Source organism: Tursiops truncatus, chromosome 16 (assembly GCF_011762595.2).
Source record: "Tursiops truncatus isolate mTurTru1 chromosome 16, mTurTru1.mat.Y, whole genome shotgun sequence".
Taxonomy (NCBI): domain Eukaryota; kingdom Metazoa; phylum Chordata; class Mammalia; order Artiodactyla; family Delphinidae; genus Tursiops; species Tursiops truncatus.
In genome coordinates this window covers 67,789,581-67,808,014 of record NC_047049.1, presented here as the reverse complement: position 1 = coordinate 67,808,014, position 18,434 = coordinate 67,789,581, and the positions used below count along the sequence as shown (strand labels likewise).

At 34.7% G+C, this 18,434-nt stretch overlaps 1 protein-coding gene across 5 annotated transcripts in view; it reads right to left on the bottom strand.

Annotated features, from left to right (window-relative positions):
- Positions 1-18,434, bottom strand: part of JMJD1C (jumonji domain containing 1C) — a 305,542-nt gene that overhangs the window by 36,636 nt on the left and 250,472 nt on the right. For all 5 annotated transcript variants that reach the window (XM_019935834.3, XM_073793554.1, XM_033841647.2 and 2 more), the window contains 6 exons: positions 9,059-9,164; positions 6,615-6,739; positions 4,947-5,090; positions 4,663-4,849; positions 2,863-4,547; positions 218-390 (listed from right to left, as the gene is read on the bottom strand). In XM_019935834.3, coding sequence (XP_019791393.1) covers positions 218-390; positions 2,863-4,547; positions 4,663-4,849; positions 4,947-5,090; positions 6,615-6,739; positions 9,059-9,065 — 2,321 coding nt within the window. In that variant the 5' untranslated portion in view covers positions 9,066-9,164. The remainder of the gene's footprint in view (positions 1-217; positions 391-2,862; positions 4,548-4,662; positions 4,850-4,946; positions 5,091-6,614; positions 6,740-9,058; positions 9,165-18,434) is intronic.

Genomic DNA, 18,434 nt, shown 5'->3' with positions numbered 1-18,434 from the left:
AATACAAATATAGCTTCTATGCGTTACTATTCTATCATAAAAGTGAAACACGACTTTGCATGTGCTATAACATTACTAAGAAAATTAAAGGAATATAAAAACAGAAGAATAGTACTTATTACTCAGCCCAGTTTTAAGACATTTGTTAAAATTATCTATTTATAAACTGAATTAAGAAAAATTATAAAAGACAAGTTTTAAGCATTGGTGAACTTACTCTTTATGATGATCTACTAAACATTTTGTCAATGGTGGACTGGAATGTGCTGTAATTTTAAGAGGCCGATGAGGCTCTGCACTGGAAGGTCTGACAGGAATGTGACTAAGTAATCCAATACCATCTGCTGAGGTCACAGGGGTAGGCTGATGTAACCAAGGACTGGGAGAATTCTATCAAAAAAATTTTTTAAAATCATCCTTCAGTTACTAGAAAAAGCTAAACACAGTATCACAGCAGGACTTTAATAGTAGTATATTTATGAAGTATGTGACATACTAATATAGCAGTATATTTATTATTTTATGAGAAATATCCAGACACATAAGTAACAGAGTTATATGGATTTTTCCATATGATGAAAAAAATCAATCAGCATTAAAATAGTTATTTCCAGGGAATTCCCTGGCAGTCCAGTGGTTAGGACTCTGCACTTCCACTGCAAGGGGCATGGGTTTGATCCCTGGTTGGGGAATTAATATCCAGCATGCTGTGCGGTGTTGCCAAAAAAAAAAAAAGTTATTTCCAGAAATTTATTTACTGATTGCAGATCTTGAAATCATTGCCTTTAACTTACAAATGATGTACACAGAACCTAGCTTTTAAGATTTCCTAAGATTCTAACACCAAAAGACTATATGCTGCTAATAGAAAAAAACAGAAAACATGTTGCTAAAATACATTTCACCAGATTTCATCAAGTTTATTTGCCAATTTTTCTTGTCAAAAATAATTTGTCCCAGGCTTTCCTGGTGGCACAGTGGTTGAGAGTCCGCCTGCCGATGCAGGGGACACGGGTTCGTGCCCGGGTCTGGGAAGATCCCACATGCCGCGGAGCGGCTGGGTCCGTGAGCCATGGCCGCTGAGCCTGCGCGTCTGGAGCCTGTGCTCCGCAACGGGGAAGGCCACAACAGTGAGAGGCCCGCGTACCGCAAAAAAAAAAAAATAATAATAATAATAATTTTCCCAATGTCATAATTTATTTAGATTTGGCAGAAAATTACATTTTCAAGGCCCATTTGTACTCCATTTCACTATAAGCTATAGATGGACCATTAAACTTGGAGGTGTGGAGGTACAACAAAATTAATTTTTTTAATATCAACATGCTGCCTTTCTCATAGTGAGTATCTGGTGACATTGATCTCTATGTTGAGACTTACAACTATCTAATTACTTGCTTAAGAACTGTTTCTATACTATGACTCACTGAAATTCTTCCAGAAAATGCTTTGTTGAGTTATACTGTGTTGAATCAGATATTGGGAAAATACAGTCCTTTGGTTTTACCAAAGGGAATACATTTTACATCTCAAAATGATAATGTGAAAGCAATATGATATCACACCAAAGATATGCTGCTATAAAATTTCTTAGATTAAAAATATACATAAACCTCACACAAGAAAAAAATATATATATACATGTACATAGGATCAAATATATGTTTAAAATAAGGTCTCAATTCTACAAGATCCAGAAATCTGAAGTTATACAGATTACAAGGGTACCTGTATATACCTATATACATACAACAGAATATTACTCAGCTAAAAAAGAAGGAAATCCTGTTACATGCTACAACATGGATGAACTTTGAGGACATTATGCTACATGAAATACTGTACGAGTCCACTCAAATGAAGTATCTAAAGCAGACAATCATAGAGACAGAAAGTAGAAAGGTGGGTGCCAAGAACTTAGGGGGAAGGGGAATTAGTGTTTCATGGGCAGTTTCAGTTTTGCAAGATGAAAGAGTTCTAGATATCTGTTGCATAACAATGTGAATATACTTAACACTACTAAACTGTACACTTTAGAATGGTTAAATAAATTTAATGTTGTGGCTTTTACCACAATAAAATAAATAAAATGTGTTTTGAAAGATTCTGGGGAAAACCTGAAGAGCATCCTGGTCCACGCCAAGGATTAAGTTGCCTCCTAGAGTTTAACGGTGACACCCAATCCCCAGTTTTCAGAATGGGGCTGGTAATGCCCTCAACAACCATTTCTTAGCATGGAAATTAATCTGGCTGGAAAAACCACACAGCGCATGAAGGAAGAAGAAAGAGCCCTGTCCCCCACCTTCAGCAATACTTTGTCAGGCAGAGAGACTCTCAGCCCCAACTTCACTCCCAAATATCAGGATTCTCCAGCCTCGGCACCCTTAAGAGAACTAGGGGCTTAGAGAGTCATAGCTTGTAGTATACATCAATATAATGTATCTAACTGGGAAACATAACAATTTGTCTTTTAAGAATAACTTGATTATACATATCAAGAGCCTTCCAATTTTACATAAATTTTATATCCAGAAGTTTCACTTTTAGGAATTTACCTGAGCAAAATAATTACGGATATATAATTAGTTATGAAGATTAAGTATATAAGAAATAACTTAAGAGGTTTACTTCTTTAAATTGGCTTTTTAAAAAAATAAATAGGCTTTTCTGAGATTTTAGCTTTACAGTTCTAAAGTTACTAAGCATCAAAAGTTTCATCATAATTAGAAAAATAACTGTTTCAAAAATTCTAGCATATTTTATAATAAGAAATCTAAAAAATTAATGGGATACTGAAAAAAGCACTTGTACATATGTTGATTAATAAATATATGACATGAGGTAAACCACAGCTTAACTTACCCTCCTTAACGAAGATTCAGCATTAACTGCATTTTCTGGGTGAACCCACTTAGAAGAAGGCAGACCAAGTCCTGAGTATGCATGTGTTCCATTTGGATATTGCCAAATAATTGGATAAAGTCCAAGCTGATTATATGAAGCAGATGGGTGGGCTTGTCCAAGAAGATGAGGTGACTGGTGCTGTAACAACTGTTGCTGTTGCTGGTGTGCTAGTGCTAAGTGGCTCAAGCTGCTGGCATGAGCAGTCTCCAGTCGTGGGTGGCCACCGAGTAAGGAGGCAGTAGGCACTCCAGGTAACACAGCAGAAAGTAAGTGAGGGTGATGAACAGAATGGTGTGGACCACTAGTCAGAGGATGAGTGTTAATGGTAGGTAATGGAGTTTGACTGGATGATCCAGCCAGTAAGTGGGGTGCAGGACTTAAGGCAGGGTGATGGGTACCTGGATTTAAACACGTTCTATGGGATGAAGAATGAAGAGGAAAAGGATGCTGGCTTAAGAAAGGTGAAATGTGATTAGCTCCTGTATCTGACCCGACAAGTGCAGGATCTCTGTAAACTGTGAAATGCTCATTTTTATCAATGATAAGAGGGCTTTTTGTAGTTTCTAATGTACTGCCTCTAGTAGGAACCGGATGAAAGCTGCATCTTGATAACTCATGGTCTATCTTATTTGCCAGTCTTCTTTCACCAGCAGTTTGGCTGTTTGCAAAAGTGGGCTTAGACTTTACAGAATCAGGGGAATGGTTAATTTTAGGTTTAACAACTTCAGGTGAGGAATTGGATTTTGTCTTGTGAGCATCTACTGAAGTATTAAGTTTAGATTTTATAGTTTCTGGGGGTGGACTTCGCTTATGCAGCTTATCTTCTGTGACAGAAACTGCACTAAGAGAAGATATGTAAGAGACATACTGATTTCTCTCTTTTTCCATATTCAGGTTTTCATTTCCTGAAGAAGCATTCCTAACATTTGACTGGGTTAAATCTACTTTAACTACATCACTGACCCAGCTCTGGTCAGAATCTTGGTTTGCTGTTTCCAAGTATTTTGTATTTGTGACTGAATGTTTTGAATCACTAATGTTAGGATCCATTTTCTGAAGTGTCTGAAGGCCAAAGGTACTTGAGTTTTCCTGAGCCACCTTTTCCGTATTAGTGTCATTCGTAATGTCAATAACACATTTTGGTGTGGGTGGTCTGGATACAAACTTCTCCTTTGGTAATAATTCCACTGTGTGTGTTTTCTCCATATTGCGTTCCTGAAGAAGTAAATCATTAGAATTATGATCAGAAAGTGTGGCCTGTTCTGATGAACGGATAATCATTTTTTCTTGAATCTGAGAGTCAACAGACTTCTGTTTCTCTGTTTCTTCGTGTTTTTTATCTTCCTGTATTGGATCCCAGGGAGGCTGGCTATCTAGTAGTGTCTCTTCTCCTGCCTTCTCATTATTCTGGGATTTTCCTTCTTCTCCATTTATCTTTGAAGTGTTTTTATTTTTCAACTCATGCTCTGGCTTCTGCTCTGAGGAATTATTTATTATTCTCTTATTTGAATTTTCTGAGTCACTGCTCTCAGAAAAGTCTGAAACATTGTCAGTTCGTAGTCTTTTCATATTTAGTTTCTTTTCATCCTCCTCAGGTTTCCTTCTTTTGTTCATCACCTGTTTGTTTTTACCTTTAGCATTTTCTATAAGATTTAAAAAAAGAACAGTTTTATCTTTCAAATTAATATTAAATAAGTATATTTTAAATCCATTTTTGTTTTATATGTTCTCATGCCCTTTAAAAAAGGTGGGTCCTACCTCCTCGTGCTATATAATCATATTTTTCCTCCTTCATCTTCTCTTCATCTGGTATACTGCTATCTGAGCCCTTCCTCTTATTTGGACGAATATTTCTTTGTTGCTGGTGTGAATTCTGTTTTGGTACAGCAGCTTGGGAGTTCATTGCTGGTCTGGGACTATTTGCTTGGGCACGTGTATAATGACCCTAAAAATAACCAATTAACAATGATTGTTCACTACCTGATCCTAAGTAATTTAAGGGAAAATATTTTACCATAATCCATCACTAACAACATACATACGTGAACAGTGTTGCTATTTTGACTGGCACGAGACCTTCGCCGTGATGTAATGCCAATATTTTCACCTTTTAACAAAGAGTGAACAACATCATCTAGAAAGGTCATTTGAACCATAGAAGGATCGACATTCTGTGGTTCTAGTACCTAATCCATGACACAAAACAAGAACAAAAATTAAATCCAATCAGCTAGCCAATGTGATATTAGGTACAATTTCTTTACTGAGTAGAGATGTTTAGAAATCAGCTTGAGATACTGTCAGACTTACAATAAATCAACTTTAACCATTAAAGATAAGGCTACTGTTATACATGCTAACTAAAAATTAAAAAGCAAATACATCTATTGCAAGTATACCTTGCAAAACAAGGATTAGAGTTATTCAAGAGTATATTGACAAGTCATAAAATGTATTTCAAAAATAAAAAGTGATTTTCAAAAACAGCTGTAAAATAAAACAAGAAGGTAGAGCATGACAGGAATTCCCTGGCGGTCCAGTGGTTGGGACTTGGCGCTTTTACTGTTGGGGCCTAGGTTCAATCCCTGGTCGGGGAACTAAGATCCTGAAAGCTGCATGGTGCAGCCAAAAAAAAAAAAAAAAAAAAAAAAAAGGTAGAGCATGGGAAGCAGAAAAGGACAAAAATCATAAATGAATAATAGTTTTAAAAACAGGTTAAAGAAAGAACTATTTTTAAAACTAAAGGTAATTTTATGCTTCACTGAGAGGTCAAAGTTTGTTAGCTTTTTAAGGAAAAAAATTAAATTAAATGATATAGTTTATTTAGCATTTCGACTAGAATTTTAACCAAAGCATCTGCAGTGTTTATAGAGGGGGTTCTCATTTATTCAGACACCCTCCACAATCCACTCAGGTAGGAAGGTGTAAATATCTATTTTCTGGGGGTAAATACAGTACAGCTTTAAAAGATTTAAAATTAAGACTTTCAGACTGTTAACTTAAAACTCCCTATGAAGGCTTCCCTTGTGGCACAGTGGTTGAGAGTCCGCCTACCAATGCAGGGGACACGGGTTCATGCCCCGGTCCGGGAAGATCCCACATGCCACGGAGCAGCTGGGCCCGTGAGCCATGGCCGCTAAGCCTGCGCGTCCGGAGCCTGTGCTCTGCAACGGGAGAGGCTACAACAGTGAGAGGCCTGCGTAACGCAAAAAAAAACAAACAAAAAAAACCCAAACTCCCTATGAAATTCTTAACATTCACCATATTCGCTATAAAACTTAAGGGAGCATCCCAACTCTGGAATTTGATGTAAAAAGAACTTCAGTGTGCATTTAAGTTTTCATTCGTGAAAAGAAACCATTTGGGAAATATTTTTATTACTGGAGGGGCAGAAAAGCTGAGACTTTAAGAACGTTTTAGCTGACCTACTGATAAAAAAAAAAAAGACTAAACAAATAAGAGTTTGATGCCTCCATTTCAGGGACTGATTTTATCAGTGTTGAAATAAATTTGGCATCACTATCTCGCTGTGACCTCAAGTGAACTCTATGTAACATCAGACACATTTGTACTTATTAGGATTACATGACTGCACCTAGAGATGAAAATTATTTGGTGTCAACCTATTGATCCATTGCGGGGCGGGGGCAGAGGAGAGTCATGGAATATGTGAATTGTAACCATCTCTTTTCAAAAATTGGACTATTTACCTGATCATTCATAACGATCATGGTGCGAGTGAAGAGATCATGATGAGTAATTATGCCAGTAAACCACTGGGTGGCAGAGTCTTGTCTATATACTCTCACTCTGTATCCATTCAAGGAATAAGGACCTTAAGAAAAACACACATCATACATGATTGAGTTCATGGATGAAACGGAAAAGTAATTTGGAACTTGATGTATGAACCTTCTAGTTGCCAAAACTTTACCATAAGCAACTAAAAATTTTGATTCCGGTGACAGGAAAAGCTGCCAAAGTCTTAAAACATGCAGAGACTGTTAACTGAATTTATAAATACAATACTAAAATGCCGTATTGGTGTACTTTTGGATTAAACTTTTTTAAATGATATCTATATATGTATACAGATATCCTTCAGAAAATAGGTAATAAATAATAAAAGACATATATCTATATATATTTAAATACGTCTTAAAACAAAAGAGAATGGAGATAAAAATTTCTCAATTCACAGGTACTAAAATGGTATCAAATACTTGAAAGTTTAATAAGAACTGTGGAGGGGGGGCTCTGGTGCACCTTATTAATATGATAGTGTTATACATTAACAATTTACAAAATGCTTTCACAATTTGCAGATGCTTATTCAATTTTTTTGAATCTTATTCAAAAACTCTCAGATATTTCCCTGTTTATAAAAATTAAGAAAGTGAGATTGATAGGTTAAATAAATTTTTAAGTGAAAGAGCTAGAATTGAATTTATTTTTCTGATTCCTAGATTGATGCCTTTTCTTCTACAGTTAAGACATTTAACATATCAATCAATGATTTAATGTTTGACTGTTTTAAAAAAAAATCTATGCTAATATCAGTCTAAAATATAAATCAAATAACACATCTGTAGAAAGTATTCCATATTACCTGTAAATCAAACACATTCATACCTGTAATCTATTATACAAACTATAGTCTTAGAATTTTTAACTATGGAAGAAAAAGACTCCAAATTACTTTTTCTGAATGTAATATAGAAATAGCTTATAGAATAACTCCAAATATGACCAATTTTCAATTCCCGTCAGCACACCATCTTAACTGTCTTGTTCTACCACCACACAGAATCTGGAGTCAGTCTCACATAATTCTGCTTAGGATGGAAAGGATTACTGCCTTAATGATTTCACCTCTAAGAATATGACAAGGAAAAAAAAGTTACTTTAAAAAAATATTAGCCTGGCTTCTTCAATAAATAAATTGAAAGGAAAGGAAGAAAAAAGAGATAGATGGGTCATATCCACTAATCAATCTGTGGACATTTTTTGGATCCCAGGTTAAAAATAAATAAATAAAATAAAAATCAATCCTGTGAAATCAATGAAGACATTTATGAGACAAATGGAAACTTGAACCTGAGTATTCAGTATCTGGTATTAAGGAACTATTAATTTTTCAGCATAATAATGGTATGGTGGCTTTGCTTAAAAATAGAACACAGCAATGTCTGAAAATTGACAGAAATAAATGAGAGTACGGGTGGGGCAGAACCTACCAAGGTTTTATTTTACAGTTGTTGGAACCAGGGATAGAATATTTCCGGTGAACTTCCATGTGACTGTTTCTCTGTATGCTTCAAATTCTCCAGATTAAAAGTTTAAAAAATATCTAGCCTAGGAAGAATTTAATAAGTAGATGATCTGCTGCTATAAAAACCCATACAAAGAAAGGCAGCCACAACTGAGATTATCTCTATTAATGCTTAAATTAAATGGCATGGAAGTTGAGGTTCAGATAAACATGGGAATTCAACAAAATTCCTTTTAGAAACATTCAAACAAATATCGATACTCCATGTATCCATGTCATATTGTTGCGGTTTCAGTTCAATTTCACAAGAAGCTTACATTTTCAATATATGATTTTACTGACAGGAAAAGAAATCACTAAGAATCATAAAATCTCACTGGTTTGAAGACAAACCTATAACTTACTAAAAAAAAAAAGGAAACAAAACTAAGACTACTAAGTATTGTGGTCATTGCTGAGGAAGGCAAACTGAAATAGGCCACTTTTATCAGATACCAACAGCATTCTTCAAAGGAAATCAACTGTGGCTTTGGGCAACCCTCCACAGCAAACAATGCTTCCTTCTCCAGGAAGGACACACCTAAAGCATTCTGCAGTATGGAAATTTTCCTATTAACAAAACACCTGTGTGGTTATAATTTCATTTCAGGCATTCAGCTCAAATTAGTGGTGAAATTAGCTCAATAACTGGTGAAGTTACCAATTTCCTATTGAAATTTTTCTGATTTTGCTATTATTTTCCCTGGCCTGTATATAACTCAAAATATTAGACTGGGTCTTCTATTTGTATTGTATATAACTGAACAACCAAAACCAAACATGAGAAATTGCCCAGTTCCCAAAAAATATACATATATTAATGCATAACTTCAAAACAGTTACCTTGCATAAAAATCTCCTGAACCTTTTGTTCCTTTACCCAGACTTTCACTTCTTCCTGAAGTTGCGGGTTGTCCCTGAGAACTGGGTTTAGGCTGTCTATGTTGTCCTAGAATTATAGATTAAAAGAAAGGTCCATGTTACACTGTCCTAACATTAATGTTACCATCATTCCCTCCTGAACGTTCTAAGGACTGAAGAAAATTCCTTGATCTAAATGTATACAAAAACGCAAATTCATAAGTTATAGTTCATTAGCAGTAACATAACAACGGAGCCTAAGAAATTAATCCATGATAAGACAAAAATGCCTTAAGACAAAATTTGAAATTTACTCATTTCAAACCGTTTTGTTTGAACTGTTTGTTTTCTAACTGCAAGCCTTATACAAGTTTTCCTACTGCAAGCCTTATACAAATCACCTTTTAAAGGGTTTCACTGTTAGAAGCAATATACAAACCAAATAGCTTCAGGTCATCTAAGGTTGGTAGCAAACAAATCAAGTTGAATATTTTAGTGACAATATATATATACATAGATGAGTTACCCTCTCCCCATAATACCTAAAACATTAGTTTTAAACTACAAGTCATTATCCACTGTCCTTTGGTTTAAATTGATTTGATTTAAATGTCATCAAATTCAGTTCTACTCAAACTCATCTGACCAGTAACTTCACTGCTAAAAGTTTTATTTTTTCAAGCCAGTGTCAAAGCATCCAGGCAATTTAAATTACATTATTGATGGTATTATCCTCATAACAGGGTGGATCTAGACACAGAAACAACCGGTTCTCTCTCCTTGGAGATGTGAATCACACAGTCACATGGTTTCCCACAATCTGCTGGTCCCCCGCTGGACTCTCTGACATTCTGTTCTCTCTCAAAGCACCTCTGCTGCTCCTGCATTTGAGATCAGCGGCAGGAGCCCTAGAGTAGAGCTGGGAAGAACAACAAAGCAGCACTGTCAATTTGGCGGCCCTTTTAAAAGTGGACTAGCAGATCATGGAAACCAGTGAACAGAAAGGAGCTACATGAAGGGGATTTTATCTGGTGAATAAAAATAATTTGGCAATACAGAAAAGCCAGAAAGTGGCTGAAGAGTACAAAGAATCCCTAAACCAAGCAGGTCATACTTCTTTTCTAAAGTTTATCCAAGTAAAGCACTTTCCTTCTCATCTTATCACTGCTTTAAGGAACTACTCTGTATTCTTGGAATAATATTGCAGTAAACACTCTGATATTTTGTTTATACTTAGTGAACACCAACAAACAGAAGTAAAGGCCTTTAAACTTATCAACTATGTTCTCCTTGGAAAATACAAAGAAATGCTGCTTTATAGTAGAAGGAAATACTAGAGTGGAAAAGTATTATACAAAAAGTAGTTAAAAGTAGTTAAAATCTGTCATTTTGTCTTCCTTTTCGTAAAGAAACTTCCTAGCAATCCCTTTTCTCCACTCCACTTTAATGCACACTTAGTTAATCTCATTATTTGAGTAACAGAAAATACATGGTCAGACTCTAACCCTCTTGATGCACATCAGGTGACAGTCTAGTCCATGACAGACAAAACACAGGAAACTTTCTATTTCCCAAGGAAAACCATTACCATTTCCAGACAGTTCTGACAGATGCCAAGTTCTTTTAAAATCTTTCTCACTTTAACTTCCATACACAGGTCCAAGCTTAACTCCTTGGAGTCAAACAGAAGCCTAATCACTTTCTTACCTGACAGTCCTTCAAACATTTGAATTCTGGTTTTATGTTTCCACAACCTGAGTCTTCTCTAGTCTCAACACCCACCTTTCTCACAGTTGTTCTTCTTACTCTTATTCTAGACATTTAACTGGCTCGAAGAAGATGGGTACTTGTCTAGAAAACTACAATCTACAATCACAGGGGTGTCACAAGCTGACTTATATCAAATTTACTATAGTGTATTGCTCCCAAGCCTTTATATTCGGGGTGGGCATGGGGAGGAGTAAAAGCAGCACTGCCAATACGTTGTAGACAAGTACAGGTATGATTTATAAAACCAGTTCCCTGTGTTGAAATTTTATAACTAAAGCTACTGAGATGTAAAATTTGCTCAACATTTCTATTTGATTTATTCAACAGGTTAAAATAATGAGCTACATTTCCAAGATCATTAGACAACAAGTATCTTCTCACCAATGACCCACTCATTTCTAGGGGAAAAAAGCATACCATTAAAAGCTGATAATATCAGTCTACTCACTGAAATAACCTTACGTAAGTTAAAATTTCTACGTATCAATTTCCTCTCTATAAAGCAGGGTTAATAATATCTCTTTTCATATCAATAAGTACATTTTTATAATATGATTTTTTAAATTTTATAGAAACTAGTCTTAACACATTCAATTCTAAATTAACCATGGTACTGAATGACATGCATTACACGAAATTAATTGAAACCCATGAAAATTACCCCAATACAATGCCTGATTATGATAATCATATTGTTGCTGAAGCCTTCCTCTACACATAGTGCTTTGTAAGTTAGAGGTATTTCTGTTGAGTTGTGGTCATCGTTCCCATTTTAAAGAGGCTCACAAAAGGCTAAACGATCAAATACTGTAAGAGTTGTTAGCAGGTAGCCAAATGAGGTTTTTTCCCCTATTTATTTACCTGAATAATGTTGTGATAGTGTAAAAAATCAGATACAAAGCTATGAGGCAGACTCACAGAGAAGAGCATCTGTTAATTAAAAACTAGTTACGAATGCTTACTATCTTTCACAGAATGCAACTAACAAACAAACTATGCCTTGAGCTTGTATGAGATTAAAAACAATTTACCTGCACCGTACTTTTCATTAACTGCAGTATAATCCCCCCCAATTTCATATTGTATAATTAAAATTATATGTATTCATTAATCCCCCCCCCAAATCACCCATGTAGTGCAGGAATAAGCACTCTCTGTGAATCTTCTCTTCTCCATAAACTCCATCCAATTTATTAATTACACTGCTAGTTATAACCTCCAGCAAATGACTAATGGGGAAAAAAATCAGTTCAGCAAGATCTGTTGTACGAGAAACATAGAAAACATGGAAACATGCTGAACAATGCCTTAAGTGAAGTTCTGGACTATATTTATTGTTCACTTGTGTGCTGTGCTTTTTCTCCTTTCGCAAAGACAAAGATTAGCTTTAATTGAACATTAGTGGAACCTGAATGTAAAGAATAATAAAGAAAACTAGCTAACATGATTGTGCGTTTACTATGACATATCACATTGGGTGCTTTCTGTACTATCAATTTTTGTAAAGCTCAGATTATCATACCCCTTTTACATGCTATACACAGAGAGGTCCATGGTTAAAGTCAGGATGTGATGGAGAGACCTAGCATTTGAATCTAGTTCTGCGACTCTAAAGCTCAGTCTCTTTTCATCTATTCTCTGCTTCTCTTGAAGCACAATGAAGAGGCATAAATAATAGACTATTTACTGTCACTGCCTTTCAAAATTTGACACATTTCTTTACGTTATATGGAAGAGGTAAAAGGTGACATTATCTTAAGTCAGAATGGGTCAAAAGACATTAACATTAGATGGAAGTTATCGTTCTACAATCTCACATTGGCTGTGTGAAATTTCGCATATCAAAATAGTCTAACACTCATCAAACAGAAAAGAGGATGTTAAACTCATGCAATCTTATAATCAGAAAGCACAGAAGAGAAGACAAATCACTTTGGCAACATGACTTAGTCATGACCTACAAATTCCCAAATGCTGTGTTTCTAGCTTAAACACCACCCTGAATTAAAAACTGATCATCGGAGATGATCAAAATACAGACTTTTTCTCGTATGTACAGAAGAATATGATGAAATCAAAAAGCATCATTCCTCAAAATATCAATATAAAAGTTAAAATCAGGTTGGAATCTGTACTGTGACAGTAAGATTACTGTACTAACCTAATTTTCAAGCAATTCTCTACTTCATCCCAGTTCAAAGGGAAACAGTAACAAGTACAATAACATAAAAAATAAGATCTTAGTACTAAAATATTCAGATATTCCTGACTAGGTTTAATAAATAGCAATATTATTACAGTGCTCAAAGTATATGTAACACATTTTCTAAGATAATAAAGAACAATCTGCCTTACCATAATCAAGTGCTCCTTACTATTTCAACACATATTTTCTTTGTTACACATCCTCCGGATTTAAATACTGACTGAAGAGCCAGCAGAGGCATGAAATACGTAATAATATACTAGTTGTTAGTTTCTATCAAGATGACTGAGTTGACTGGCTTAATAATTTTAAGGGATTTGCTCTGAAGTCTTAACTGATGACTTTTAGGATACAAGAAATATAAAACTGGAGCAGTTTCTCTCCCTTTGGACAATATCTGATGGAGAATGACCTAATGCCTGCTTTCAAACTGATACTAAGTATGTCTTAGAATTTTCTTCCTCCTGCAATAAAGCCCTTGACCTCTGTGGTGACCATTTAAATGCAATTATATTACATAAATTCCCCTATAAAAATCACAGTTGATTTTATTTTTATAAGAGCTATCATAAAAGAAACTATCTGTATCTTGAAATGTCAGGTTGGGTGACTGAACATGCTTTGCCACACCACTCGGGCACAGTCATAATTTAAATTCATGCTTCAGCAAAACTACAAACGACTGCCTGTCCTTTAAATCCCTGGGGTTGCTAGCCAACAGTGAAAAACATGAATGTTAGGTCCATATAGGTCAAGAGTGACGCCAATTGCTATTATGCCAATTCTTGTATAACTTATTAAAGAACCCACTTTGTTAATAAGGCTTTACTAAGATAGGAAACTTATTAAGTCTGAGAGTTACCACAGAGGTCTTCAAAAAGCACAGTTGTCTAAACCATCTGCAGTTCAATTAAATGCAACTACCACTGAGGGTTTCCATATATTTTCAAGATTTAAAGCAAGAGTTGGCAAACTGTTCCTCTAAAAGGCCGAAGAGTAAAAACATTAGGCTTTGCAGGTCATAACATCTCTCTCACAACAGCTCAACTCTGCTACTGTAGTTGCCAAAAGCAGCCAAACAATACCATAGAAAATATATAAATGAATGGGCATGGCTGTGTTCCAATAAAGTTTGTTTATCGGCATTATCTGAAATCTGAATTTCACAGATTGTTCAGGTGTCATGACATTATTCTTCTTTTGAGTTTTTTTCAACTGTTTAAAAATGTAAAAGGCCTTATAAAAAATGGGAGGCTGGTTTGATTTGGCCTGTGGTCACTGCCTACCCATGATTTGAAAGAACAAATAAAATACTATTACAAAGCAAGATCAAAAACTTCTACTCAATGCGATGCAATTCATTGGCAAATTGCAAATTTTATTTCCATAAATGGCTGCATATTCATAAGCATAGGAAAATACACCAATTACCAAATCCTTTTCATTATTAGAGAAAAAATATTTTAAGATAAATCACTTTTTAAGGCTTTCACAGGCTTTCATTTTTTAAGGCTTTTCATCAGTTTCCCTGATACATTCCTGTACCATGTTTAGCTCTCCAAATATAATAATGACTTGATTTTAGTGTAGAAAAATTACCCACTTTGAAAGATAAGATTTACTCCTTTGGGTCAATGAGAATTATACTCATATACAGAGGTTGGTACTATCCACTTCTCTGGATTCCATAGTAGGGTAAAAATAGGAACATGCATTAAAAAAGAAGAAATTTTCTAAAGACAATGTTCCAACATTAATCCTATGGTTCTTATATCTGAAGTTAAGACTGAAAACTGAGTGTTTTCTCCATGATAAGGTAATTTAACATAATCTCATTTATACTATCTCCTAAGGAAAACAGATATTCATTTAAAAAGCAAACAAACAAAACAAACAAACAAAAACCGGGGGGAGGGGAGGATCCAAACAGGGAGACAAATACAGAGTAATTTCTTTGCTTCTCTACTTCCTCCAAGGGCTGACCTTGTGACACTCTGAAAAAGAAACCAATTAGGGTTGAAGAGGAAGAAAACGCACAACCACATCCTGCCACAAAATTGTCTCCAAATATTACTGGGAGAAATGATCAATATATTTCAAATATTTTACCTGATATTCTCTATTACATAAGATTAATGCTATGTTGTCTCTAAATGTTCCTAACGTAATTCTAAACTTGTACTGTCAATTTTGGTGACTTGATTCTTCACAACACATTATATGATAAAACCTAAAAATTTCCAGATTTCTCATTATTGCTAAAATTTTAAGTTTTAGATAGAATTTTAAATTATTATAATTTATTTAGGATCTGATTCCCTGTATATAAACCAAACATCAATATTTTAGAGTCAAGAGTACTGGACACTTTTATACTTATCCACACTAAACTAAAACTCTGGAGGAAAACAAAAGCTCTGTCTCACCGTTCTTCAAGAACCACCAAATTTAAATGTATTCCAGTTTTTCTGTTAATCAGATTGGAAAAGTTAAAAAATTTATGACATCATTCATGGGAGAGGAAAAAACCTTTTCTGAAAGTCAGTTTGACTACACATCCTATTCTTTTAAACAATGAATGTTTCTGCAACTCATTTTAGCTCACAAGAACTTGTAGAAAATAGGTGAATGATATCAGTGTAACACAGTAGTACTGTTGGTTCATATACCATTTATTTATTTATTTTTGCACTACCTAGTATGAGCAGCTGAATACTAAGTATAAAAATAAAGCTGAGGGCTTCCCTGGTGGCGCAGTGGTTGAGAGTCTGCCTGCTGATGCAGGGGACACGGGTTCGTGCCCCGGTCCGGGAAGATCCCACATGCCGCGGAGCGGCTGGGCCCGTGAGCCATGGCCGCTGAGCCTGCACATCCAGAGCCTGTGCTCCGCAACGGGAGAGGCCACAACAGTGAGAGGCCCGCGTACCGCAAAAAAAAAAATAAATAAATAAAATAAATAAATAAATAAAGCTGAACAAAGCACTAGACATGATAGCCATCCATTCCACTTAATTCTTTGTTTAATGTAACTGCATGCTGACTTAGAAGTTCATATTGATTAGACTGCCCCAATTTTCTTTTATTTTGCTTTTGACTCCATAATCCAGCAATCTCAATCCTTCCTTACATATTCTTAATATCAAGCAAATGTCCCCCTTTCTCTCCCCCTTTCTATATTTGCCTAACTTTATTAGAAATGTCTTTTTAAAGTCTACTATTTTTATAGGATTATTACTGTTTGTGGTAGTACTCTCGTTAAAATTTTGCATAAGCTTTGAACAATCTACTCCAAAGCTATTTTTCTCAAAATCTTTTCCATTGTACATTAGGTTTTTCATAGTTTTAATATCTTAAAATACATACTCTTCTACCCAACACTGAACTTTTGACTAATCTAAACAAATAAATGAATAACAAAACAAATTAATGCATATACAGGAAAGGTCTCTCTGTTTTAAAATAGAAAAGTTTTTTAGTTGATCATATACTCACACAATAGACTACAACAGTTAGTAAAATGATTATGTAAGCACAAACTTAGTGACACAGAAAGAAGCTAATGATATAGAAACAAAAAAGATTAATTTTAAAACTTCTCCACATATGTAATTTTTAAAGACAAACATATTACAACTTTGTACATAATTAAAAGCAATAGATAAGTAAGTCCTGCGTATATATAATTTCATAATTCCTGGTTGATTTTGGTTAATTCAGATGAGTGGTATCCTCCTGTTTCAACACAGCTTAAATATATCCTAAATTGACTGCATATGATTAATGAAACGAATCTATTTTCAGCCTTTAAAAAGTATCCATTTAATAAGCATATTTACTTGACAGTGTAAACAATAAAAAAACTTAAACTTTAATTGACAGAAGAGGTTAACACTTCACAAATGTTAACCTCATCTAATCCTAACAAACCCTTTGCTAGTCTGATATTATTCTCTCCATATTATAGATGAAGAAACATTCAAAGATTAAGTAATTTGACCCCAAATCACATGGCTGGAAGGTAAATTAGCAAGTGTCTGCATAATGTCAAAGCCCTTCCCACAAAACCTTTTTCCAACCCATGCACTGGCAGAATTAAAAATCTGAATACTCTCTACTGGGTTTTCAATATTTTACTTATGATATTAGTGACATGACCACAGAAAGTGAAAGGAAACCCAATTAACCAAATTATTTTATTGTTAAATATGGAAAATGATGTTTGCTAAGATAAAGTCAGTTCACAGGAATATAGTATTCCAAAATTTGGAAAGGATATCATAAACAACAAAAACTCTATAATTTATCAGATATAAGTAACTTATCAGATCTCAGATGGGATTTTGGAATGGGATATACTATATTAATATAAACATCCTATTACATCAATTCATAAGAAAGCGACTACTTATGTTGCATTGTTTTTATTTGTTTCAGTTATACCAAGGTTAAAGAAAAAGCTAACTAGATTACTTTTACTATATTAATTAAAAACAACCACCATTTGGGTTTCTCTGCTAATCTCCCAACTGAATGAAATTGACCTTTTAAAAATATTCTCCTGAATACACTTTATGCAGACTTGTAATATTTCTGCATTTTAAACTACAACTCGCTAAGTGTCCTTGCCTGTCAGAATTACCACAGAACAAAAATCAGAACAACAATTAAGTAAAACTTTTAAAACCACTTGAAGGGAAATGTGTTTCCTTCTAAAGCCACATGTTAATATTCTTCGTGGTATCTTTAATAATAGTTTTGAACTTTTCATGGCAGTTCAAAAGTCTGGAAGGCAATTTTTCTTTCAAGCTATTTAAAAGCATGGTTTTTACACAGTTGAGTCATCATGAGTTCAACCTATTGAGTCACCTGCTTACAGCATCTACCAACCACAATTTACTAACTGCAGTTTCCTCAAACTTACAAACTGAACAAACTCAGGAAGGCCTGGGATCTGTTAATGTTTTCCAAAGGAGCAACTGAAAATATTCTTTCAGAACAGCCGAAGTTTAAGAAAATAAAACAACAAAAAAGCAACTTCCTTGCTCTTGATGAGCCCTCCACCTATGGCAGTCTCACCCTACCTTGTGAAGAGGGAGAGAAGGAGCTCAGCCTAAGAAGGAAATAAAATTATATGCTTGCATAATATTTTTTGGAAAGTAATCTACTAAAAGTAATCCCTAGTCAACGACTATTCTGATCATAGAGTGAACATTTATTTTTAAAATATAAAATGCAAGAGATATAACTTCAAAATTAATACCATGCCATACACATTCTGGGGCTGATTTTCACTATTTTCACTATTTCCAGTATACTGCTATGGAAATGATACACCTATAAACTTGAGAACTATTATACCATACTTCTCTTTTCTCAGAAAGA